Here is a 24,895-nt window from a genome sequence, read left to right on the forward strand (position 1 = left end):
GATAAATTAATGGAGTTGGATTGGGTCCAAGCACTGGGTAGATATTTTTAGAGCTTCCCAGTTGGTTCCAGTGTGCACTGAGGGCCGAGGACCACAGCGTGGCAGGAAGCTAGAGAAATGGTCCAGCAGGGTCTGGACAGACTCGTGCTGAGCCTCAGGGCTAGGCAAGGCAGGAATCAGCTGAGCGCAGGAAATTGCTGTAAAGCCAAGTTCCTCAACCTCAATACTGACACCTCGGGCCAGGTGATTCTTTGCTGTGAGGGCTGTCCTGGGTAGGGTGGGATGTTTAACGGTATCCCTGCCCTCTACTCACAAGGTACCAGTAGGAAAGTCCCCTTCTCAGTTGTAACAACCAAAAATATGCCCAGATATTGCCAAATGCCCCTGGGGGGGCAACATTGCCCCAGTTCTTTTGCTGGGCTCACTTTTTCACAGGAAGGAGGGCTGAGTGTCATAGGAGGAAATAACAGAAATAGAGACGAGGGACCAGTAACTAGCTAACAACCCATGTTTTGTCCGTTGTCAACCACTCACTGCAGTGGGAGAGCCAAGTCAGCACAGGGACAGTGGTTTCCCCGCTGGTAGGGAAAGAAGTGGTTGGTTAGAAACATGGTCTCTTTTCCATACTTGCTCAAAGGACTGTTCACTTCTGCTGTGGCAGAAGTGTTGCAAGTTGCTTTGATGGTTTGCCTATGTTAAGCTGTCCTTTTCTGGGCAAACAAAAAAAGGACCACAGTCTCCCTTCTCAGTATCATTAGCCAAGAAATCATTGTCAATGTCTGAAAGGTGAACTGGATTTTTTTAAAGGAAATAAATAATGTGTTAAACCATAGAGTCAACAGAGCAGATGTGACCCTGCCCTGTGGTGGCCTCTGCCTGGCCCCCAAGCAGCACCTGCCGCCTCCACCTCATCCTCCACCCGGCCACCCTCCTCGGCTTCACACTCCTCCGAAAGGCTCTGCCATTTTGGAAAGAGATTCCCGTTCGATTCAGCCTATCTTTCTTTTTCCAAAGTAAGGAACAAGTTCTATGAACTCCATTAAGCAGACTTCTCTGGCCAAGAATTTTAAAATATGCAAAGGCCTTGATTCAGTATTATTAGTCGGTAATTACTTCCCCTACAAATAAATTGTATTTTGAGCTTCCATAGAAAGTTTTTCTACAGATTTTCTCAATGAAAGTGCTGAGCTTTAGCACAGAATAGAGTAATATCAAGAAGTTTCCCTCTCATCCTCCCTTTAAAAGAGAGAGGTTTTTTTCCTTCAAGTTTGTAGTAAAATGTGGACAGCTGTCCAGAGGGGCATGACCTCTGTGGAAGAGGAAGTGACCATCCACTTGCCCTGCATCCACAGAAGCCATGGCAGTGGGGTCATCTCCTTTTTCAAAGGGGGTGATCATGCTGTTGGAGCCCAGTGGGTGGCCTGGGCCTTGGCTTTGGCTCTGGGCAGCGCCCGGTGGCGTGGGGGCTGCCACGCAGGTGTCTCCCCTTGGCCTTGGCTCTGGGAGGTGTCCCCCACAGTGCTGTGACCGCTGACACACCGGCACTTCCCACATTCTCAGGCACACAGTGTCCTATAGCTAAAATCCCTGCTTTGTTTTGGAAGGACACTGAGAAAGTTAATTCTAAGTATGAGACAGCAGTTTGGGGAGACTGGGAGGGATGACACTGCCCAGGCTCTGAGAGGAGCCCATCCTGCCAGCCGACCTCACTTCCCCCACGACCTACTTTCCCTGGCATCATCGCTGGAGCTCAGCAGGACTCGTGTTCTTCCATGGGGCTGCCGCTGCTTTAAATCTTTCCAAATGCTGGTGTTCTCTATCTCACTGAGCCTGTAGATATGTGCCTGACTCTACTGGCGAATCGTCCACTGGGGACCATGTTTCCAGCCTGGGTCTTATTTTTTAACAGCAGAGTTTATTTGCCCTTTTTTTCTAAGGGCCCAATTGTATAAGGCTGCTCTGCTTATTAGCAGTACCCCGAATTTTTCAAAAGCACTCCTCCCTGTGTAAAGGCTGCTTTTAAAGTGACTGCCATCTTTCAAAGTTAATGAACATTTAGGGAGCACTAGGTTGAGGCTAGGGCAATTTATATGTGGTGCTTTAAGAAGTATTTTTTAATAAGAGAAATAAAAGTACCCATACGTGCACCAAGCACACCTGAGTCATACCTAGGATGGTAAATGTGCACACCACATATCATGCCTTGCCTCCCTGCGTGTGCCTAGACATATATACCTGGCAGAATCAGGGAACAGACTACATAAAACCCACCTGCCTATTCATTCATGAACTCATCTACTCACTCGAACATTTGTCAAACACCTCTTCTGTGCAAGATGCTTTGCAATAAGATAGCAAAAGATTAAAAGATATAAAAATATATGAAACTATATTAGTTCCTACTCATAAAAGCTTATACTCCTGTACAAGATATTTTCATGACCCAGAGTAAGACACATATTTTACACCTCCATAGCTTACCACGTGTGCACACCCACACACATCCCTCACCAAGATTTAGCAAAGCAACAATCCTTATAACCCATGATGCGCTCTCATCTCATCTGGTCTTTCATTTTATAACCACTAAGTTGACTTCAAAGCCTACCTGCACTTTGAAAAACACTGCTCTAAGAGAGACAGTCATAGTAACAAAGGAGTTAAGAGGCAGCTCACAGCTCTGTGGAGTGTTACGAAGGCCCTGTGCTAGCCTCTCTTCACAGGAGGCATAAGCACAGCAGAGGTCTTCCTCCCAGGCCAGGAAGGCAGATAAAGAGGCTGTGCTTTCACTTCACCTTCTGCTGCAGACACCCTGTTTTAAGTCTTCCCGAAGGAAGCCCAGTTCATTCCAACACGCCCCATCCCTGGCTCTGGAGGCTCCTCTCCGAAATGCCCAGTGCTGACAAAGTGCAAAAGCACCCCTGAGCCCCCACCAGTCCAGCTCAGCCCTGAACTTCCTTTCACATCATTGCTGCCCTGCTCGTCATTTTTATTGTGGCTTCTCTAAGCAGCCCCACACTCTGCTGTGGGTAGGTACTCGCTGGGGGCCCCTAAGTGGCTCCCTTATTTTCAGATACAAATACAGCAATCACAAAGCCCCCATTTTCAACCCTTCAGAGATTATTCCTGAGGACCTTTGTTGGTACTGGGAAATGTGCTGTAGTGTGTGAGGACGTGGAAAGAAATTCAGGATGCTGTCCTTGCCCTCAGGGCATCTAGTTGGGGAGAGAGCAAGACTAAGATATGCTCAACATTAGGGAATAATGAAAATGGTTTTCCCTGGAGTGCCTCCCTGACAGAAGTCAGGGTTATGGAAGCAACAGGTGCAGGAGCATTGTATGCGAGGCACTTAGACTTTCCCATGGATCATATTTTATATCTAGAAGGGCTCTAAGGCCTCTCCCAGCAGCAAGGGCTGAGATTCCACCTGTACCCACAACAGAGAACTAAAGACCGGGGCTCTCATTTTCCTAACAGCTTCTCTTTCTCTGGTCTTCCTTCTGAGATCTTCTCTGTCCTAATGACACTTTCACCTAGACCAGCTACTTCCCTTGAATCACCTCCCAATCTCGTGATTTTGCTTCTGTTAAGTGCCACACTTGAAATCTGTCCAATCATAGCTCCCATTTCCTAGTCACTGCTAATGTCCCTAACAGTGGTGTCTATTCTTATTGCATAATGGCACCCCTGAGAAGTTAATAAAAGCTCTGGTCCTTATCCATTAAAAATGCATATACTGTTCACAATTTTTCCAAATTCCCTGAGGCACAACTCCACGAACCCAGCCTTAAAACCTGTCCTGCTGCACCACATGCTCTGGCTTCACCTTCCCCTGACACCCGGCTTCCAGGGACTCCCTGGAAATCAGTGCCCCGTTGCAGCCCCTCTTTCCTCTTTCTAACTGGGGCCCTGCCGACCTGTCCTCACCCTATCTCTGGACACTCACACCCTTGGGAAATGCGCCTTGGTACCCTCTGCCTGCAGCCTTTAAGGGCACCCATCTTGAGTTTATGTCCACTGGGACATCTCTATATCCACTACTGTGAGTCACAGGGACTGCTAACCGTGAGTCACATGTCCAATAATGAAGTCACCATGTTATCCTCCTGGCCCCAAACTGGACTCTGCCCCAAATTTCACTTCTAATGGCACCACTCTTTCCCCATTCTTTCAGATGAACTCTTTGGGTCTTTCAGCCCTCATATATTATTTCCCTAATTAAGTACTAAACCGTTTAGCTCCGAGACTACAAATGGAATCGCATTTGGCCCATCTCACTTTTTCTTCTTCTATGTCTAATCTACCTCCCTGTGCTACTGCCTGTGCCTTTGAAATGTCTATTGAATCTGAGTTCTTTTCTTGGCAGCACCCCGCCTAGGCTCTGATGGTTCCACTTCCCTGGTGTCTCCTTCTCCTCCGCCCCTTCTCACCTTATTCTCTACAGATCTGTGCAATTCTCATCTTCCTGAAACACCATCTTCACAAAGTGACTTTCCGCATAAGAACCGAGAACAGCTCTGTCCAGCAGACTGTGGGCTGTGCACACTCTCTGCCCGGCCTCTGAGGTCTTTCACACCAGGCCCATCTCCCGATCCTGGGTCACTTTCCTCTGTGCCCCGGGCCACAATGAGCACGGTGGGCAGGAAGTCAGCTCATGGCCTGGTTCTGACTGTGTGGCCTGAGGCAAGTCACTTCGTCTCTGGGTATCTCAACTTCCCCATGAGTAAAATGGGAAAGTGAGTATCTGCCTTACTGTCATTATATTCATATAGCTGGTTTATCATGATTAATGCCTGCACAGGGCATGGTGCACATCTGCCATCACTAAGTGTGAAACTCACTTCCATGCAACCTCCTGTTTCCCCGTCAACTGAAATGTCTTCTCTTCCTTGTTTCTGATTAGATACATTCCACTTCTGTTTCAAAATTCAGTTCACAGTTGATTTCCTTGTCATTCAACATTTATTCAACACACATTTACTGGGTGTCTACTAAGTGCCGAGTGTAGTGAGGGGTTCTCAAGATGTCATGCCAAGTGACTGCGAGGTCAGGCCAGAGTGCGAGTGCCCTGCCAGAAGTGACCTCTGGCTCAGACCGAGGATCCACAGGAGGTGGAAGTGAGCATGGAGCCCCAGGCTGCTGCTGGCAGCGGGCAGAGTGGGAGGAGGCGGGACTGTGTGAGTATGAGAACAGGCCGGGCAGTAGGACTCCCTGGGGCAGGAGGGGAGGGCAAGAATGGCAGGACAGGGAAGGGAGGAAGGGAGGACTTCACGGCGTGTGAAGGGTGCCAGGGGGAGCCAGGGATTGTTGTAAGCTGGGCAGAGACATGCCCAGAATTCTGCCTTCTCCACCACATTCCTCACGATCTGGACTCTGTCGCTCTGCACACGCAGGTGGGAGTGGAACTGGGGCCGTGATGCCAGCGGCCATGAGCCCGGCGAGAAAGAGTGCAGAGGAGACACTCTCAGTGTCACCAATTTCTGGGTGGGCTTTGGCCTGCCTGTTCCTTGGCCCAAGGCAGGGAAGGCGGACTTAAACCAAGATTAAGTTGACTGAAGTAAGTGCTCCAGGAACATTGTGTGACTAATTTAACTGCAGCTGTAGCTCTAATCTCGCCCTCAGAGTGACCCAGGGTTTTCCTTCATTTAAAAAACATTTTCTCGGATGGGCGCGGTGGCTCACGCTTGTAATCCCAGCACTTTGGGAGGCTGAGGTGGGCAGATCACGAGCTCAGGAGATCGAGACCACGGTGAAACCCCGTCTCTACTAAAAATACAAAAAAATTAGCCGGGCGTGGTGGCAGGCGCCTGTAGTCCCAGCTATTCGGAGAGGCTGAGGCAGAAGAATGGCGTGAACCCGGGAGCCGGAGCTTGCAGTGAGCCGAGATTGCGCCACTGCACTCCAGCCTGGGCGACAGAACGAGATTCCGTCTCAAAAAAAAAAAAAAATTTTCTCTAAGGCCTGACTAGTAAAAACAGCATCTTTATCAAAAGGAATTACAGGTAAGTGGTACATTCCTTAAATAATACCACTTTAAATATGAAGCATTTCTACAGCATTATTGTAAAGCAATGGGGCTTAACTGATCCTTATTAATAACCAATATTGAAGCCAGGAAAGGTGGCTCCTGCACGTTATCCCAGTGCTTTGGGAGGCTGAGGTGGGAGAATTGCTTGAGGCCAGGAGTTCGAGACTAGCATGGGCAACATAATGAGACCTCGTATCCACAAAATTAAAAAAAATTAGCTAGGTGTGGTGACACATGCCTATAGTCCCTCCTACTCAGGATGTTGAGGTGGGAGGATGGCTTGAGTCCAGGAGTTCAATGCTGCAGTGAGCTGTGATCATGCCACTACACTCCAGCCTGAGTAACAGAGCAAGACCCTGTCTCAAAATAAAATAAAATAAAATAAAATAAAATGTAAAATAACCAATATCGTAAGGCACGTTTATATTGAAATCTGATTTAACTTGTCCCCTCTGTGCAGCTTCTCACACAATGTTGTGACCAAATATTCTTTATAAATGAAGCGAAGGTGGGCCTGCTCATCTTGTAGCTTTAGATGAGCAAACCTGCAGCAGGGCCCTGCTCTGCCATGAGTGTGCCTGGATCTCACAAGACCACAGGGCAACTGGCAAATGGATCCTTGAGGTGCAGGATGTCCTGGGCTGGGCACCTTTCCCAGAGCACGCATGGCTGGGATGCAAGCCTCAGATGCTTGCATGTTTGTGCTTGCCCAAATTAAATCTGTGCTATGGAATTGGAGGCTTAAGCCCCTCTGCTTGAATTAGCCCCAGCAGATAGCTCTGGGCCTTGGGGGGCACTGGAATAAAGCTGCAGAGAGGAGGTACAAAACCGTCTGGGCAAGTGGCGGGCTTTCCTCATCTCCTCAAAATCATGTCTGGCTTCTCCCTCTAATTTGGGTTTTAAAGTTTACATGGCGGATGTGATGCCTAAGAGAAAAAGGGCGCTCTCCCAGACATCAAAGAATGGTCAGTGGGCACCTTCTGCCTATTTCTCAGCAGCAGGCACACCCCAGCCTTGGCCCCCAGCAGCTCCGCTCACCTCATCCACAGTCCATCGTGCCACTTGGCTGGCCCGGATGTCAGCCACACCTGGAAGCAGCTTGCAGTGTTGCTCCCTGCCGAGGGGAATGTCCCGAAAAGGGTGGGCTGACACCGTGGACATGAACACTGACTGGTGAAGCACCTGCTGCGCCTCCTCCGCCGAGTATTCTGTAAGAGAGGTGGGGTGGGGTGAGGCTCAGGCTCCCAGCAAGCAAGCACTGCTGCGTCAGCCCCGCAGTCCAGAGGGCCCAAGTCAGGGGAGGGAAAGTGCAGACACCACCAGAACCCGCGTCTTCTGATCATACAGCATCACCCCCAAGCATACCCTATGCCACCAGTCTGTTTTTGAACAGTGGTCATAGAAGACAGATGTTACCCATGCCCAGAAGACTGTGGCTGTTTGCCAGCCACATTCAAATAATCTCTAGGAGATGCTGTTTGATGGCCAATGAAGGGCTCGCTTGTCACTGCCACTGGCTTCTCTCTCCTTAAATCAGGAGTCAGAGGAATCAAAGAACCATGCAGAATTTGACTACTAAGCAGATTGGCACACCAAACCATCTGGGATGTGTATGTACACAAAGAATAATTTCTTCCTGGAAACGGCCTCATGAGTCTCTAAAGACAGAATGAGCCTCAGTCCACATCTGGCTTCATAAATCCCCTGAGTGATACTGAACATGATATGTAGCAAGGGTCCCCATGAGAAGCTGGGTGATATCAGCTGCTGCTGCTGCAGATCCCCAGCAATGCACCATGACCTCACCTGGGGTGACATCCTGTGGCAGCCAGGGACTTTGGAAAGCAGCAGAAACTGAGACATGACCTCCCTAACACAGGCACTCTTAGAGGAGGTGCTCCTTTCTGAGCAGCTCTGAATATACCATGGTTTTAAGGTACGAAGGATAATGGCTGTTCGTTTGCACAAGATTGGCTGCTGCAACCAAGCAGTGAGACTTCAATGGGATCTCCATGCACTTCAGCCCCACACTTATCAACAGCCTTCTGTGCTGGTTTCCTGTCTTCAAAAGTGACTTTACTCTTATGTTACATCCCAACATTTAAGGAAAAGGCATGGGTCTCAATTCCCTAATTATTTAGTTTAAATCTACAAATGGATAAGGAGCAAAAATATTACAGAGATTTCAGAGAAAACCAATGCCTTTCTAATGACATCTTTTAAGATACTTTCAACACACATTAGCAAAATAAAACTGCTGATATTAGAAGAGACTTTGAAAAGACCACAAAAGGAAATGTTTTAAGACCTCCAGAAGTCTACCTTTTCTAATGCAAAGAGAAGGTTAAATAAGCAGTGGCCACATAATTCAAGGTCTATTATGATGGTTTTTGTTTTACTAACAGAATCTGAAAAACCATTATGCAAATATTTCCACCTCAAATTAATTACAGCTTTTAGTAGGTGAGGCTGACCTGCGTGGTCACAGTCGCATATACTCATTAGTAATCAGAAACGTTCTAAACTATGAGCCAGCTTGTCCATCACTGGGCTTCTCTGTGCAATACCACTCTCGTGGATTGGAACAGACATCCTCGTATTTAACAGTGCTTGCTGTCTACACAGATAAAGAGACAGCAAAATTGCCAGCTTCTCCCCAATTCTTATGCTCCAGGTGCAAGCAGCAGCAAATTCATCTCTAACTGCTGATTCTCCAACACTGACCTTTTTAGTATGTAAATAGGTTATCTCTTCTGTGTAGTTCAGCCAACGGTATGTAAGCCTGCAGGTTCTGAAAGGAAACTTCACATCTTCCTAGAAAAGGCAGCATGTTGGCAAATATGAATGTTTTTTAATGAAGTTGTCAGGCTGGACAAGGGGCATGTACAAAACAAGGCCTTGAAACCCGGAGTGGGAACGTCACAGGGTCAGTCTGCAATTGCAGTGACACAGAAATGATCAAGGGCTTTGCTGGGAAGCCAGGAGTTAAAGCCCTGCACTCTTAGGGATTAAGACCTGGGCCAAAACTGGGCTTTATTCTGGAAAAGAATAACCACATCACTCAATCAGTTGTTTTTGCTGAAATATTGTGGACTTAAACCCAAAATATATGTATCTCAGACTCATGCCCTGGGTAAATTAATCATGCATAGTTTCCAAAATATATAGGACTCTGAAAAGACACAGTGAATGAATCTTACATATTGGAAGAACAAACATGTCAAGTGATGGTGATTAGATTTCTGTGATTCCCAAATGAAGGCTGAAGTCATTAAAAATGTAAAAGAAAAAAAGACACACAAAAACCAGAAACCTGTGTGCTCCCCAGCAGGAAAATTTCCAACACCATAATTCTGGAAGCAAATTATCTGCTTTGGGTGCTGGGGCAGACTCCTGGAAAGACACCTAATGTGTGGCTGAACAGTCCAGAGGCTCCTCAGTCCACTGCTTGCCACTCTCAGGGCTGGTTCTGGGCTCTGGAAGATGACAGATGCGGACTTCAGTTAGTCCAAGTAGCAAGATGGCCTTTAGGTCACAACAAAAGAGATGGAGTTCTAGCTTTATGCTGTACATTTGAACTCAGGCTGGCTTTATATTATCTGTGGCTTTTGAATACAGTTACCTGTGTCCCTATTAAATCCAACTATTTGAAGGGAAGCCTGAATAAAACTGAATTTGGGAGTGCAGGAAAGCTGTGGGGAATAGGCTCTACATGCCAAAGGGAGTCCTGCATGGGCACTGGGGAAAGACCTGCAGGCACTTGCTGAGCTGTGGATCCCCTATCTGGGGTTCAGAGTTTTCACTAGGCATAAGGGCTTGTGTCTGTTAATCGGCAACCTCAAGTTCTGGGAAATGCTTTCCGGAATCTGTTATATGCTGAACACAGATAATGTTTTACTATTATCAATTTTACCATATCAATTGTACATCATGAGACAGAAAGTTCGAAAGTTGAGCTTTTGAAAACTCATAAAGACTTGAGTTGGTCTAGGAGGGAGTCCCTGGATAGGGAATCTGGAATAACCATTCTGTCGTCTCTAAGACATGCCTGGAGGTGACAGTGTCTTTCATGCAGGGCTGGTGTGAGGGAAAAGGAGAAGTTGCAGAAGGTGCTTAGCAAGGTCCCCAGCGTGTTGGGAACACTCAGTGGCAGGTACTACTTTAACTGCGATCTTCAAACCTCTTGAGGTCAGGATTGATAAGGGAAGCGGCCTGATTCTAAATTAACACAATGCAAGACTAATTTGCATTTGGGGAGTGTTTCAAGGGGGCTGTTTTGCCTTCTTTGTACCCTTTAGCAGGTCTAATGTCCTCTACAGCTGATGATTTTGGGGTCGGATAGTCAGGTCTAGCTGAAAAAATGCTTGCGTATACTTGCCTCAGGAGCTCTGTGGCCTAGTCATCTCCCTACATAATAGCTGAGTGACCTGGGATTAGGTACTTAATTTCCACATATCAAGGTTTTCTAACTCCAAAATGGGGTAATAGGAGGGGGACAAAAAATAGAATAGAATAGAACGGAGTAAGAGCAAAACTTATACCTCATTGAGTTGTGATTTGGACAGCTCCTGGTACATAATGTGTTCAATACATGTCAGCTATTATGTTAATTACAAGTTATAAAGGTATTTTAAGTTGTAATGATAGTGAATGTGGGGACATACACCACTTCCAAAGCCAGGGTGGCTGATGTGCCTGAAACTTACAAAATGTGACAGCCAGAATGAGATTCAAGGTCTTGAGGGCCGCGTTCAGATTTCACACCTGAGTGGTCCTGGAATGACAGTGCAGTGGTCACTGAAATCATTTGCAGAAGTCCTAGTGGAAGGAAGTGAGATCTGCCACTGCAGGGTGGACATCTGCTTCCCAGGCAGCCTGTTACCGATGTGTGGCAACCATGTCAGATGCTAAAATGCTCTTGGCCTGCCAGCTTAGAAATTATGTGACTGTTGACAGGCTTTTAAAATTTAGGGTGATTTGCATTATTTTAAATTCTGTGCATAAAATTAGACTTTTGAAAATATCCACTTAAAATTTGCATAAATTTTTGTAATATGCAAATATACTGATTTTAACTGTTTTACAAAGCCCAGCACGATTTATGTCACATCAGAAACTCACTAAAAAGTTGTTAATAAATTAAAAGAACATAAGCTGATGATGAAGGCATAGACTGTTTCCAGAAACCATTCTTGTCAAATCAGACGGATCAGATTCTTCTATCTTGGGCACTTTGGGTAAATGGAGTCTTCCAGTTTAATAAGGATGTTTGCCACAATGACAGGGCAGAAGGGTCACTTGTGTACTTCATCCACCAGAGCTGGCATCACAGCCCTGTTTCCACCTAACACAGCTGAGGGACATGAGATGCTTCCCAGTTGCACGACCTCACTGCCATCATGACTCCTATCCAGCTCCCCTAAAAGTCAGCCAAGGAAATTCAGCCTGCAAAAGCAGCCCTCCTACTGGAGGTTTTAACATTTTAATTAATCAAAATGTTCTCCGCTCCAGAAAATGAAATGCGTATGTAATACTGCCTTTGCCTCTAACACCAATGTGACAATAAATAAAGATGTCCTTACGTGTAGGATGCCTTTTCCTTCTAGAAAACAGAATACATAAAACTTGCAATGTTGGTGGTTTGTCATTGGGGGATTTGGTTGAAAGAATTGTTTTGCTACCATTTTTCTTGCTATGGGTGTTTCTTTTGGATTTTATGGCCTTTAAAAAAATATATGATGAAGTCTTTAATGATTTCATTCATGGTGCTTAGAGATATACTGCACCCTCAAGTTTCCAAGGCCAATATGTTCAGATATGTTCAGCTCTGTGTCCAGCTGCAGGGTCCCAAGAGGCCCTGGACCACAGCACTGGAAGACTTGGCCATGGATCTTGAGTCTAGCAACACTCAGAGAGGAGTAACCCATCTCTAAAGAAAAGTCATTGCTTGCCCTTCCTACAGAGGCAATAAACAACACACTGGAATCCGGTTGATTCCCTGATGAGATGCAAGTCCACTGGTAAGTCTATCTGCCTTTAAAAGTCAGAATGCCACAGCCAGGGGAAGGCCAATTTTTCCAGAGTGCCTGAGACAGCCAGACCAGCCAGATGTGGACAGTGTGTGACCTAGGGCTGCCTTTCCAGTGAAATGACCCAAAAGACTTGTGACATGAGGCAGAGCACCATCTGCTTCCCATTCCACAGATTAAAAAGAAAAGTATCCAGCCAGGTGCAGTGGCTCACACTTGTAATTTCAGCACTTTGGGAGGCCAAGGTAGGAGGATTGCTTGAGGCCAGGAGTTCAAGACCAGACTTGACAACACAGTGAGACCCTGTCTCTACAAAAAAGAAAAAATTAGCTGGGCATGGTGACATGCACCTGTAGTCTTGGCTACTTGGGAGGCTGAGGCAGTAAGATCACTTGAGTTCAGGAGGTCGAAGCTGCAATGAGTTATGATTGTACCACTGCATCCCAGTTTGGGTGACAGAGAGAGACCCTGTCTCTATTGCTTTAAAAAAAAAAAAAAAGAAGAGGAAGAATAGTTTTTAGAGACTAAAGGATTTAAATTTGTCTGAAAATAACATAAAGGTAGGTCCCTGATTTCTTCTCTGCCCTCTCACTCATCCTTCCCACTTCTGCTCTACCCTGACAAATGAGAAGGAAAATCCTTTATGGAAATGTTCTTTAAAAATATGGCTGTTTCTTCACAAAAGCCTCACAAAACAAAACTGAAGCAAGTGAGTCATAAATGGTAAACCACAGTCTGCATGACTGGGCCTTGAGTTATTTTTAATCCCACTAAAAACGGAGACCCATTTCACAAGTAACCTTCTCTTCAATGGAAGGGGTAGCAGTTCTACTGTGTTCTCTGCTGCAAAAAGGAGGAAATAAAAAAAATGCAGTCGGTCCCCAAATCCATTTATGTGATTGCTCTCACCCACTGTGTAATCTGTGACAGTCACCGACCAAGTCCCATCAATTCATCTGGCACTGACTGAGAAGTTACTCCACCCAGGCTCTGTGCTTCCATAGTGACTTCTGCTGGAGAAGCAAGGAAATGTTCAGAGATGGCTTTTCAGCTGGGAACGTTGTTTTCTTCCCACGATCACCTGTTCTCATGCCCTGCGTACTGAACGTGCTTGAAGCTATCATTTCTCAGCTGCACCTTCTTCTCTTGATTTTGATGCTTCTGAGTCTACTCAGTCCCTCTTCATTTCCATTTCTTTATCCACAAAACAAAAGTAAAAAGCAGAACAAGAGAGGCCTCACCATGATGTGTAGGACAACTGTCTATTTCTGTATGGGAACAGGAGCTCCTCAGGAACGCTGCTCTGACAGCAGGCACTCAGCACATGCTGTTTCTTAGATGCCAAGTCATATTGCTCCTCAGACATGGGCATGGCCTGTCTGCTGCACTGTCTTCTGTTTCTCATACCCTTATTATTTAGAATTCATACACGGATATCTGCAGAGTGTTCTCTAATTTTAACTATTGGTCTTCCCTCATCACAAGCAGTCTCTTAATCAATTTTATATAAATATGGGAGATGAGGCACACAAGAGTCAGAGATTGTCCACTGCCTAGTGGGCTATCGAGAGGGTTAGAAGTTGAATGAAGAGCCTTGGATGCCCCACATCTGCATACTATCCAATAACAGTAGCCATTAGTCACCCTACAGAGCACCTGAAATGTGAAGCGTGCAAACTGAGATGTGCTATAGTACCTCCTGGATTTTGATCACTTAGTAGAAAAAGCAGAATGTAAAATATCTCCTTAATTTTTTGAATCTTGATTTACATGCTGAAATGATGTTTTGGATCTACTGGGTGAAATAGAATATGTCGTCAAAACTAATTTTACTTGTTTCTTCCGATCACGTTAAATATGGCCAGTAGAAACTTTCAAACTCCCTAATTGGCCAGCATTCTGCTTCTACTGGGATAGTGTGTGTCCAGAAGAGTGCTGAGCCCATGGCCTCTCTCCAGACCCACCCTGGGTGCAGGAAGAGGCTGGGTGGCTGGATCCAATTAACATGACTCTTGTGGAGTAATGATAACAGGGCTTGAGTAGCCTGGATTCCACCCTGCCACAGAAATCCAATAACAGAAGGCATGAAGACAGGAGGTCATGGATAGTCTAGAGGAGCGGAAGAGTCTGTCTGGGGGATGACTTGGGTGCTTGTGTTGGTTCCATGGTTCATTCGCCCTGAGACCCTGAGCCATGTGTTTGTCTGGCTTATAACTGATGCTCAATAAGTAACTGCTGAGTGGATGAATGAAGGCTGAATGAACGCACGCAGGCCAGAAGGCAGGGATATTTTTCATTTACTACAAAAGCAAAGAATAACTTTCAAAACTAGGTTAGGAACTGTTCAGAGTTAGAGCCACTTTCTCTGTAAGTGTCGCTGCCCAACCGCAAATCACTCAATGCTAAAGGAGTGTGTGGCGACCCAGCTGCTGTTTCCTTACCAGGGCTTGTGTCCTGGCAGGACGGACTGAGGGAACCGAGTTTAGGAGTCTCTGGACTCCTGAGGGCATCTTTCAGGCATTCCTCTCCAACCTCCAGGGGACGGCCAGATCCTTGGGGCTCTGGCTGTCAGGCTTTACAACAGCTCTCAATGGGTAACCTTCCCACCTCAGTCCTGCTCCCTCATCCAGGGAGAAGTGGTCCCTCTGCACTCAGGCCAGCCTCAGCCCCGCTGCCTGCTCCACACAGTGGCATCTCTGAGGACTGAGAGGCCCCTCCTCCCAGGCAGGCACATGCCCTGTGGTGCCCAGCTCCTCCCTGCAAGCTGCGGCTGTTCCTCCAGGCAGGCCTCCGTCTCCTCATGGTTTCCTCAGCGGCTACCCAAGCTAGGCCCCAGAGTCTTCCATTCAGCTCTGCACTTCTCTGTCTCCTTCCTTGGTTCCATCCAGGAACTGAGTCTGCTCCCTCCCTCCCCAAGGGGCTGCCATGGCCTCCCCTGTCCTCTGTGCGTCTCCCACCCAGGCTGACTGGCCTGGAGCATCAGGCTCCCTGTGCCTTGCTGCCCCAACACAGGCTCTTGCAAGGGGCCGATTGGCAAACACAGTAGAATCCTGAGGGAATAAGTCACTTAATATGCAGGGAAGTGGCAGATAAGACACTTCCTAGAGCAGGAGGCAGTCGCGACTCTAGGAAGGAGCTCAGCCTCCAGCTTTCATTCCTGAGGGCAGGGTTTGAGTACCTGCTGTTGATACTATTCCAACAAGCACTCTTTTAAGGGATCCCCAACCTCTGTCGCCCAGGCTGGAGTGCAGTGGCGCAACCTCGGCTTACTGCAAGCTCCGCCTCCCGGGTTCACGCCATTCTCCTGCCTCAGCCTCTCCGAGTAGCTGGGACTACAGGCGCCCGCCACCACGTCCGGCTAATTTTTTTTTTTTTTTTTGTATTTTTAGTAGAGATGGGGTTTCACTGTGGTCTCGATCTCCTGACCTCGATAGGGTTCTCTAGGCCCAGAGGCTTGGGGTTCCAGGTGCACAGGCCCTGTCCAGAGCACTTGGGCTGGGGCACAGACTCCTTGCCACCCTCAGGCCTCATCACCCTCTGTGGCATCCCTCAGCCCAGGAGGAGGTAAGTCCTGCCTCCCCAAGGGTGCCCCTGGGTACCCTGCCACTGGCTACCCTTTATGGAAATTGTCCATTTATTTTTTCAACCCCCCATGAACAGAGTAAGAAGTCAAGGGCAGCCATTTCCAATTCATCCCCAGAGTTGCATGGCAGGGCGCAAACCTGATACATGGTGCAGTGTAGCAGGGGTGCTTAACACATAATGGGACTACGGCACCTTCGGAGGAATTGTACTGCAGGGATAGATAAGGCAGTGGCAAATGCTGACTTATTCTGCACCAGTGAAAACAGTGAGTTTTTATCCTGTGGTGTCTTACTTGTCAAATATACTCATTGCTGAAAAGGCTGGGAATTGTTTGTGACATGAATCTCACTCACTCCTCAATTTCGTACTCAAGGAGCAGATATCCCTGGTGTCATCTTCACAAAAATGCAGGAAAATCCGTAGTAACTTTTGATAGGTTAGTCATCCAATACAAGATCTCCACGCAACTTATTTTTTGATGGCTAGAGAGCAACCTTTTAGTTTATTATCTGCTTCACACAGCTTGAGACATCATTAATTAACTTATTTTGATTGATACTACAGCCCAATCACCCAGCATGTATTTTTAGACCTTTACTGGCAGAGAAGACACCATAAATTAATGGACACCAGCATCAACCTGACCAGGAGACTGGAGTGGCTCTTATTTTGAAGTTTCTTCTTTTTAGGCATCCTCCTGCCTGGTCACTTCCTACCCTGCTCTCCACGTGCAGATACTGAGCAACAAGCCCTGCTGGGTTGGGCATGCACAAAACTGAAAGGCCCTACTGCTTTATACATCTGTGAGTAGGACACAAAATAAGACATTACAGTGCCTGAGGACATGGTTTAATTGTACTTTAATTCCAACAGTAGATGGTAGCACTGGTTGAGAGGAGCTAATGGATGTGGAAGTCAGCCCTGGCTTCAGTTGTATGGGCACCCAGGCCTGCGGTGGAGTGCAGTGCAACCAGTCCAAAAGCCTGAGCAGGTCTGCGTGCTGCTCTCTCAACTCCCACAATGGGAGGGGTAGGGGAACGAATATAGGTTATCAGCCTTAAGCTAAGCATGATCTACCTCTGGGAGGGCAGCCACCATATTCTCTTTGTTTTTGTAACCTCTACCCCCTGGCACAGCATCTGGTACACAGAGGTGCTCAATAGCTGTTTGCTGACAACCAATGGGGCAGGAGTAACTCTTGGGAAGGGGCAAAAGAGTGAATCCTTCTTGGATGACGGAAAGCCTGGAGCTCCCCTCACTTTGTCCATGCTATGAATGAATGCCTCATGGATTGTGCCTCCCTTTTCTCTGGGAATGTGCCCCATTCCCAACCCCTGGGCACACCATTTGAGCAGAGGGTCCACAGGGGTCAACTTGAACAGAGAGACCCCTGACTGAAAAGACACCTGAGGTCCAGTGTGTCTCCAAGGTTCCCAGGCTCATGTGGACACACAGCCAGCCCAGGGCACAGCACTGTGCCTGTTATCCAGGAGCACACAATCAGAATGACAAGGCTGGGATCAAACGGAATGATCCCTGCCAGAGGCCAGGGAACAAGCCTGTGCTGGGCCCCTCTTAATCATCTGTTTTATTCACTCCAAGTGACTTCATGAAGGATGGTGCTATTAGCCCTCTCTGACAGATAACACAGCAGTCTCAGAGACACAATGTAACTTGACAAAAGTGATTCAACAGCCCAGGGTGGAGCTGGGGTGCTGATCCTAGAGCCTACCACACCAGGGGCATTATTTTCCTCCAATCCTTCAATAGTGGGTTATTTCTCACACTGCCTGTACATTCCTGTTTAGAAGGTGACAGGCAGAAGTCACACTTTGGGGGCAGGGTGTGGCCCGATCATCCTGAAAAGAAGGGTTGTCTCTTCTTTAGCAAGGTAAGCCTCTGTGTTGCAATACTCAGCATCTGAATCTCAAGACAGGTCCCTGGAGGTATTGTCAGATTTATCTCAAAATAAACATTGCTTCCAGGGATCCTGCATGGGACCCTTGGAGACCTAGTCAAAGGAGAACCTTAGGGTACAGGAATGACAGCCACCTGGGCTCTGCCTGGCAGGCAGTAAAGGCACATTCGCCTCCAGGGGCCACACTCACCTCTCTGGGAAAACAGGGCTGCTGCTCACCCTGCTTGTCCCTGGCACAGAAAGCTACCTTGTCCCTGGCACAGAGCTCAGCACAGATGCAGGCTCCCAGACACCGCCGAGGGCTCCCCTCATGGAGTGGCTGACGTGCTGACAGAGTTAGAAAAGTCAGTCTGCGTTGTGGGGTGCTCTCAGGGCCAAGTGGCTTATGTGCTCCCTGCACCCTGCAGACAGTTCTTCCTGCTTCTCAGCAGAAACTCTCCTAGGCCTAAGGCCACGTGTCATCCCAGCCACTCTGGGAGAGTGAGAGGCCAGGTTTCCCCCTAGGAAGTGAAACAAAGCATCCCCGTCTCAGGTATACATCATATTGTCCACTTTTGATTCTTTTGTTGAAAACATATAAATAAATTAGTTTGTGCTTTTTTTTTTTTTTTTTTTTGAGACGGAGTTTTCCTTTTGTTGCCCAGGCTGGATTGCAATGGCATGATCTTGGCTCACTGCAACCTCTGCCTCCTGGGTTCAAGCAATTCTCCTGCCTCAGCAGCCTGAGTAGCTGGGATTACAGGCGTGTGCCACCACCCCTTGATAATTTTTATATTTTTAGTAGAGACAGGACTTTGTCATGTTGGCCAGGGTGGTCTCGAACTCCCGACCTCAGTTGATCTGCCCACCTCAGCCTCCCAAAGTGCCGAGATTACAGGCATGAGCCACAGTGCTCGGCCTGTGCACTTCTTTTCACATTTCACTTTTGGGCAAACTCAATGAAGAAGTAGCTCATGGGCTATTTTCTTCTTGTAGGAGTTGTGTATATTTCCAGCATTTTCCTGGCTTTGCAGAGAAGCCAGAAGCAGCGGTGCACACAGGATGAGTTGCTCCGCAAGCTGCCCTTGCCTGGGCTGATTTGCGTTCCCTCCCGCATACACCAAGACTAGTGAGGCGGAGGATGGCAATTGCTGGCCGTGCTGTTTGGGGAAGCATGCCCAGGTGTCTGTGCCCACACCAAATTTCCCTCTGCTTTGCTTTCTGAGAAGGCCCTCCTGCCTGTTTTGCAGGTTTCCCTCTGTTCACACAAATCAAATGTGTGTACTCAAATATGCTCTCCCACCACTGACCTCTTGGTGTTCTCTGGGCTCCTTGGCCTGGTCTCACCTTCTGCTAATTACAGGCAGCAAGCGCAGTGGGCTGCGATGATTGGAAAACATATGGGTCAAATAGAAAATAAAATTAAGGCTAGTCTTCTTTGATACACAAGTAAAAGAAGAAATGAGTATTCTTAGTATTTCACAGACTTCAGTCTTTAAAAATTATTAGAACTATGAAAAGTTCTTTGTTATACAAGTAAAAGAAATGAGTATTCTTAGTATTCCACAGACTTCAGTCTGTTCTTTAAAAATTATTAGAATTATGAAAAAAGAAACAATGAATGACACTAACTTTTAAGAAGACTGAAGTAAGACCAAACATGCAAAAGGCTCTGTGCTCTTCATTATGGGATTCGGGTCCTGTGGGAAACTAAGTTCCAGGGGCTAGGTGCAGTGGCTCATAACTGTAATCCCAGTGCTTTGGGAGGCCAGAGTAGGAGGATCCCTTGAAACCAGGAGTTTAAGACCAGCCTGGGCAACATAGCAAGACTCCTTTCTTTGAGAAAAAAAAAAAGCCAGCCTTGGTGGCCCCTGCTTGTAGTCCCAGCTACTCCGAAGACACTTGAGCCCAGGAGTTTGAGGTTGCAATGAGCTGCGACTGTGCCACTGTACTCCAGCCTGAGGGATAAAGTGACATCTCATCTCAAAAAAAAAATATTTTTTTTTAAAAAAAGAAACTCCAGTTCCAAGTCACACAAAAGCTATTCTGTTCGGTCACCTATGTTCTCTTCTAGAATAAATATCTCCCGATGCAACATGCACAGACACTATATCTTTTTCCAATTTATCAACAGTCAAAAGAACAAAAAGCTTTCAACATTCTGTGTGTGTGTGTGTGTGTGTGTGTGTGTGTGTGTGTGTGTGTGTGTGTTTTGGGAAAAAAAAAGGAAGAACAAAAGCAAAACACTTGAAATGTTTAAATGGCAGGAACAAGTAACTTGCATAAGTTAAAAAACAAATTATGAAGCAAAGGGATAATGAAGGAATGGAATTAGCCCCTCTATGTTGCGTTTCAACCTCCTATTTAAAAAGAGAGAGTCCCGCCAGTGGAGCTACTAGCTCCCACCTGAGTGAGACCTGCACTCCCGCTTCCCACACAGGGTGCCCACTCCCCTGCACTTTGGCCCACCTCTGCCACCCCACCCTTTTCTTAAACTTGATAGACGGCCTAAACAATCTGGCCTCTTCACTGAGCTGCTGGCTTTCTTTACAGTGCAGAATAGACTTCCCAGGTCTGCCCAGCTGTGGACACAGCCAGAGGTTGTTTCCTCACGACAGGTCAGCATAGGAGCCAAGAACATTCAATTAGTCTGAAGCAAGGTCTCTGTCACATGAAATTCACGCCTTTCAATTAGAATGTTTTGCGGAAGCACAGAAGCAGAGAAACCACAGACAGAGCCATTCAGAAGCCTGGGTTTCATAAAGACTCCCAGAGTTCATGGAAAATGCCCCGTACAGAGTCAATGGCATACTTTCAGAAAATACACATTGAGAAACGTGCCATAAATTAGTTCGTTTCAGATGCTAATTTTATACTCATAATAGCTTGCAAAAATGACATCTATCTCATTGCTATTTTAAAAAAGTCCAGAGATTGGATCAAAGCTACTATATTCATCACACATATACTTAAGAAGGATGAGAGATGATATGATTTACCCTGAAATTAATTAATTTACTATGTTTTCCCATTTATGTGAATATGCCAAAAGATGCAGAATTTGAAAATGATGTTTTCTATCCATATTAGTAAATATAACTACTAAGTAATTATTTCTTAGTAACTGGTTTAAAGCTATCATATCAGAAATTCCAGTAACAACCGAGGGGCAATTGAGGAAACGGGCTGAAGGCTTCATCACCACAGCAGAAAGATGACAATTTCCTTGAGTCTTTTACTCCTACCACGGACAGTAACATGAAAACTGATGCGATTTTGTTAAGGGAGGCTCAAGTTGCTCACGTCACAAGGAAACACGTCTTGTAAATTAAGACCTTCGTTTCCAGCATGAAGGAAACTCCTTACTTGTAACGATATAGTAAGCCTCTTCTTCAAGTAAATGACACTTGTATTCAAACCTGTTTTACACTGCTGTGGGAAATAACTGCATTTGGAATCAGTAATTTTCTCTACACGACTACTTTCTACTTGAGGAATAGCCATTGTGGAAGTGGTGTCACTAGAATACGGTTATATTTTAAGGAGCAAATGCTTAAAGACTACCCAGTCGTAGATAACCGAATCACTGCTAATGAATTAGAGAAGTCAGTGGTAACACCAACACTTGAAACCCCAACACAACCCTTTTCTTAATTATCAACTGTAAAAGGCAAGCTGCTAACATGTATGTGTTTGTGTGGGTGGGACTAAAAAAAAAACAGTGTTAGGAAATAGAACAATTTTCCTGAAGCTAGCGTTTGAAGAAGACTGACTCGAGTAGGCTGTCACCACACTCTCAAGATCCTGTTGGTTATCATGGGTAATATTTAGGAACATTCTGCAGAGCCTCTAATAAACCATTTGAAAGGGAAAACACTGAGCCCAGGATTGAGCAGTGTTGGAATGGAACAATGGCAGTGATGGAAAATGTGCCTGTGATAAACAAGACACAGCAAGTTTCCGAGGCCAGGTGACCCCTCCCACTTCCCAAATAGCCCAGGACTCTTCAGGGAACTTACTGCCCCTGATTTTTCAGTCTTTCTGTAGGCTGATTTCCTCATACTAAACACTCCTCAATTATACAGTGAAGCTTCATTGTGTCATATTTTATTCTAACCTGGGAATGGCAAGATCATCTGAAATTTTTTTTTTTTTTTTTTTTTTTTTGAGATGGAGTCTTGCTCTGTCACCCAGGCTGGAGTGCAACGACGTAATCTAGGCTCACTGCATCCTCTGTCTCCCAGGTTCAAGTGATTCTCCTGCCTCAGCCTCCCAAGTAGCTGGGACTACAGGTGCGCACCACCATGCCTGACTAATTTTTGAATTTTTAGTAGAGACGGGTTTTCACCATGTCAGCCAGGCTGGTCTTGAAGTCCTGACCTCAGGTGATCTGCCTGCCTCAGCCTCCCAAAGTGCTGGGATTATAGGCATGAGCCACCACACCCCGCCCATCTGAAATTTATTTAAAGGCCATGTAAATTTATTAAGACATACTGGTGTAATTCTTTGGAGGAATGCAAGGATAATGATTGTGGCCACATTTCTGAAGTATGGTAGTATTGCTAAATCCCATTATTGAGCCATACTTTATTGTAGAATATTTCCCATCTTAAAACTATGGTGACAACTTTCATATACCACAGAAAAATGATTTCTCTTTAATGGCTTCCTCTTTTTAGTGGCTTCCATTATGCTATTCAAAACTGAAAATGATGACAGATGAATATAAATCCAAATAAAATGTTAAACATACTTAATTATGTTGCTGTCACAATGCAGGAAATTCTTCAGATAACTGAATATTTGTCGGGGGGCAGGAAGCTTTTTTAAATATTCCAGAGGTAATTCCATTTCAGGTTTTGAACAGAAAAGGGAGTTCCCCTTCCCCCACCTTGATACATTATTTCTATCAAAGGTAGCTTTGCTGCTCATGTTCTCATTTCTTTCTTGGTGAGAAAATTAATTGATATGCTAGAGTAATTTGCATCCAGAGTGAATCTGAACGTTGTTTCTGAATTATTTTTGGACTTTGGCTTTCTTAATGATCTACGTGTCTTTAGGAGTATTTTTTTTTTTTTTTTTTGAGACGGAGTCTCGCTCTGTCGCCCAGGCAGGGGTGCAGTGGCATGATCTCGGCTCACTGCAAGCTCCGCCTCCCGGGTTCACGCCATTCTCCTGCCTCAGCCTCCGGAGTAGCTGGGACTACAGGCACCCGCCACCACGCCCAGCTAATTTTTTGTATTTTTAGTAGAGACGGGGTTTCACCATGGTCTCGATCTCCTGACCTCGTGATCCACCCGCCTCTGCCTCCCAAAGAGGAGTATTTTTTTCAGAAGGGAAAATTTTTATAGGTATAGATTATTGGTCAAAATCATTGGTCAATTCTTGGTAAGAAAAATAAAAACTGCTGCTTGGGCCTCAAACTATGCTGTCTTAATGATTAGGAAAACATAATTCTCAACTTTTCCATTTTTTTTTTCCCCTGGGAGCTCCAGACAACAGCACTATGGGAAGGAGGAAGAATTTAATGAAAGCTTGTACCTGCTGGCTGAAACTAAGCCGCCTATTTATAAACTGCTCTGAAATGTAAGTAAAAAGCTCTTACCTACTCAAGGTTCAAATGAGAGTGCTAGCAAACGAGTGAAGATACAAAGGAGAAACACAAGCTGGGAAAGAAGTGCATAATGGATTGAACCAGAGGCAAGAATGGGAGAGATGATACTAGGGAATCAGTGGGGAACCAGAAGGCAGATTTTTGTTAAGGCTGACCTGAATAGCCCTGGAGGTAACATAATGTTGCCGATAAAGAATAGATTATTAAATATTGGGGCAAAAATCTCTGCTTGTTCTGTTCCCAGTAACTAAAATCCAGTCCTCCTTCCCTTTGTGTGCGCAAGCCTGAACACATTCTACATGGCCCAGCACTCAGGCAGTGCTTACTACATTCCAGGCACTGTTGTAAGGATTTTTAGTGAGGAAAAGGAGGCACAAAAAGGGAATGGAATTTGCGTAAGAAATTTGCCCGAAGGTAGCACAGTCAGGACTCCTAATGAGGCTGCCTGGCTCCCAGGTCTGTGCTCTGGACCCTATGTTATATTCCTGAAGGATGTTTAAGTTATAAAGGAAGGTTCTTAACAAATAGGCAAAAAATGGTCTGGAGATGAGGGCTTAGGGAGATGACATGCTGAGGGAATTATTTACCTACCTACCTGGGAGTAAGGGCAAAGTCTTAAGGTGTCATGTCTATAGGGTGGTTTAAGAGCACGAGACTAGGGAAAGACAGCTCAAGTTGAGGACAAAAAACAGAGATCACACACAGTAGAAGTGAGGGATGGGGATGATGCTACAAATGGACCAGGAGAGAAGCTAATTCAAAGGACGTATTCTGTGGCTGGGATCTTGGAGAGGGCTGCTGTAGAGGGTCAGAGGGCAACTGCTGGTGTGACTCTGGGCAGGTGTGTCTAGGACCAGCAACCAGGGGTGCTGAGCAAGAATGCAGTCTTGGCTGAGGTCTGGAAATAAAAAGTGACCTGGCCAGAGAGAGCAACCAATCCACAAAAATTGTATTGGTGGAGCAGCTGATTTACCTGAGAATGAAATAAGAAGGTGCTGAGAGGCCGAAAGAGATGCATGCCTTTGACTTGTTCCCCTCAGACTCCTAACCAGTGAGCACGTATGAATGAGAATACCTTTCATCTAGAGGTTTAAAAGTCATTTCATATACGATGGTATTTGAGCCCCCAGTAGTCTTGTGAGATATTATACCATGTTCCCATTTTCAAATGAGGAAACTGATATGCAGATTGCCTCAGAAGCCATAGAGCTAGCAAATGATATGAGGTGGGAATCAAACCTGGAACCTGACTTCCATTTCACTGCTCTTTCCGTTAACTTAATATTCTGTTTTTTCGTCTCTATGAAGTATATACTTCAGTGTTTTCATGTAATGTCATATGATGAGGTCATCTTTAATAAACATTCCTTGGGAGCTTCTAGCTCGGAGATTTCATCTCCCTTCATTGCCTGATGGCTGTTAATTTTTCCTTCTTAAACTTTAAAATGTGCCCTTAAGCAAAGATTTCAAAATAGGCACTGTTAAATTCTGCTAAAAACAAAACCAATAGTTCTGTGCCAGAGCGAGCCTTCCCTATATTGGGGAACTGCCTGAGTGTGTCTGTCTGGTTGGAACCGATGCCAGTGAGCCTGTGTCTTCCATGCAGTGGCCTAGAGGAATGTACAGGGGCTTGGGCAGTGGGCATGGGCCCGAGTCCAACTACACTGTGCCTTTGCTATGAAACTTCATCCAGACGTCTGACTTCCCAGAGCCTCATTTTTTCAGAGGCTTCGCTGTTACTA

General features: G+C 46.0%; 1 protein-coding gene across 1 annotated transcript in view; it reads right to left on the reverse strand.

Moving 5' to 3' along the window:
* L3MBTL4 (L3MBTL histone methyl-lysine binding protein 4) overlaps positions 1–24,895 on the reverse strand; it is a 481,074-nt gene that overhangs the window by 7,705 nt on the left and 448,474 nt on the right. The window contains exon 17 of the mRNA XM_030810728.1: positions 7,067–7,236. Coding sequence (XP_030666588.1) covers positions 7,067–7,236 — 170 coding nt within the window. The remainder of the gene's footprint in view (positions 1–7,066; positions 7,237–24,895) is intronic.

This window comes from Nomascus leucogenys, chromosome 4, assembly GCF_006542625.1.
Source record: "Nomascus leucogenys isolate Asia chromosome 4, Asia_NLE_v1, whole genome shotgun sequence".
NCBI lineage: Eukaryota > Metazoa > Chordata > Mammalia > Primates > Hylobatidae > Nomascus > Nomascus leucogenys.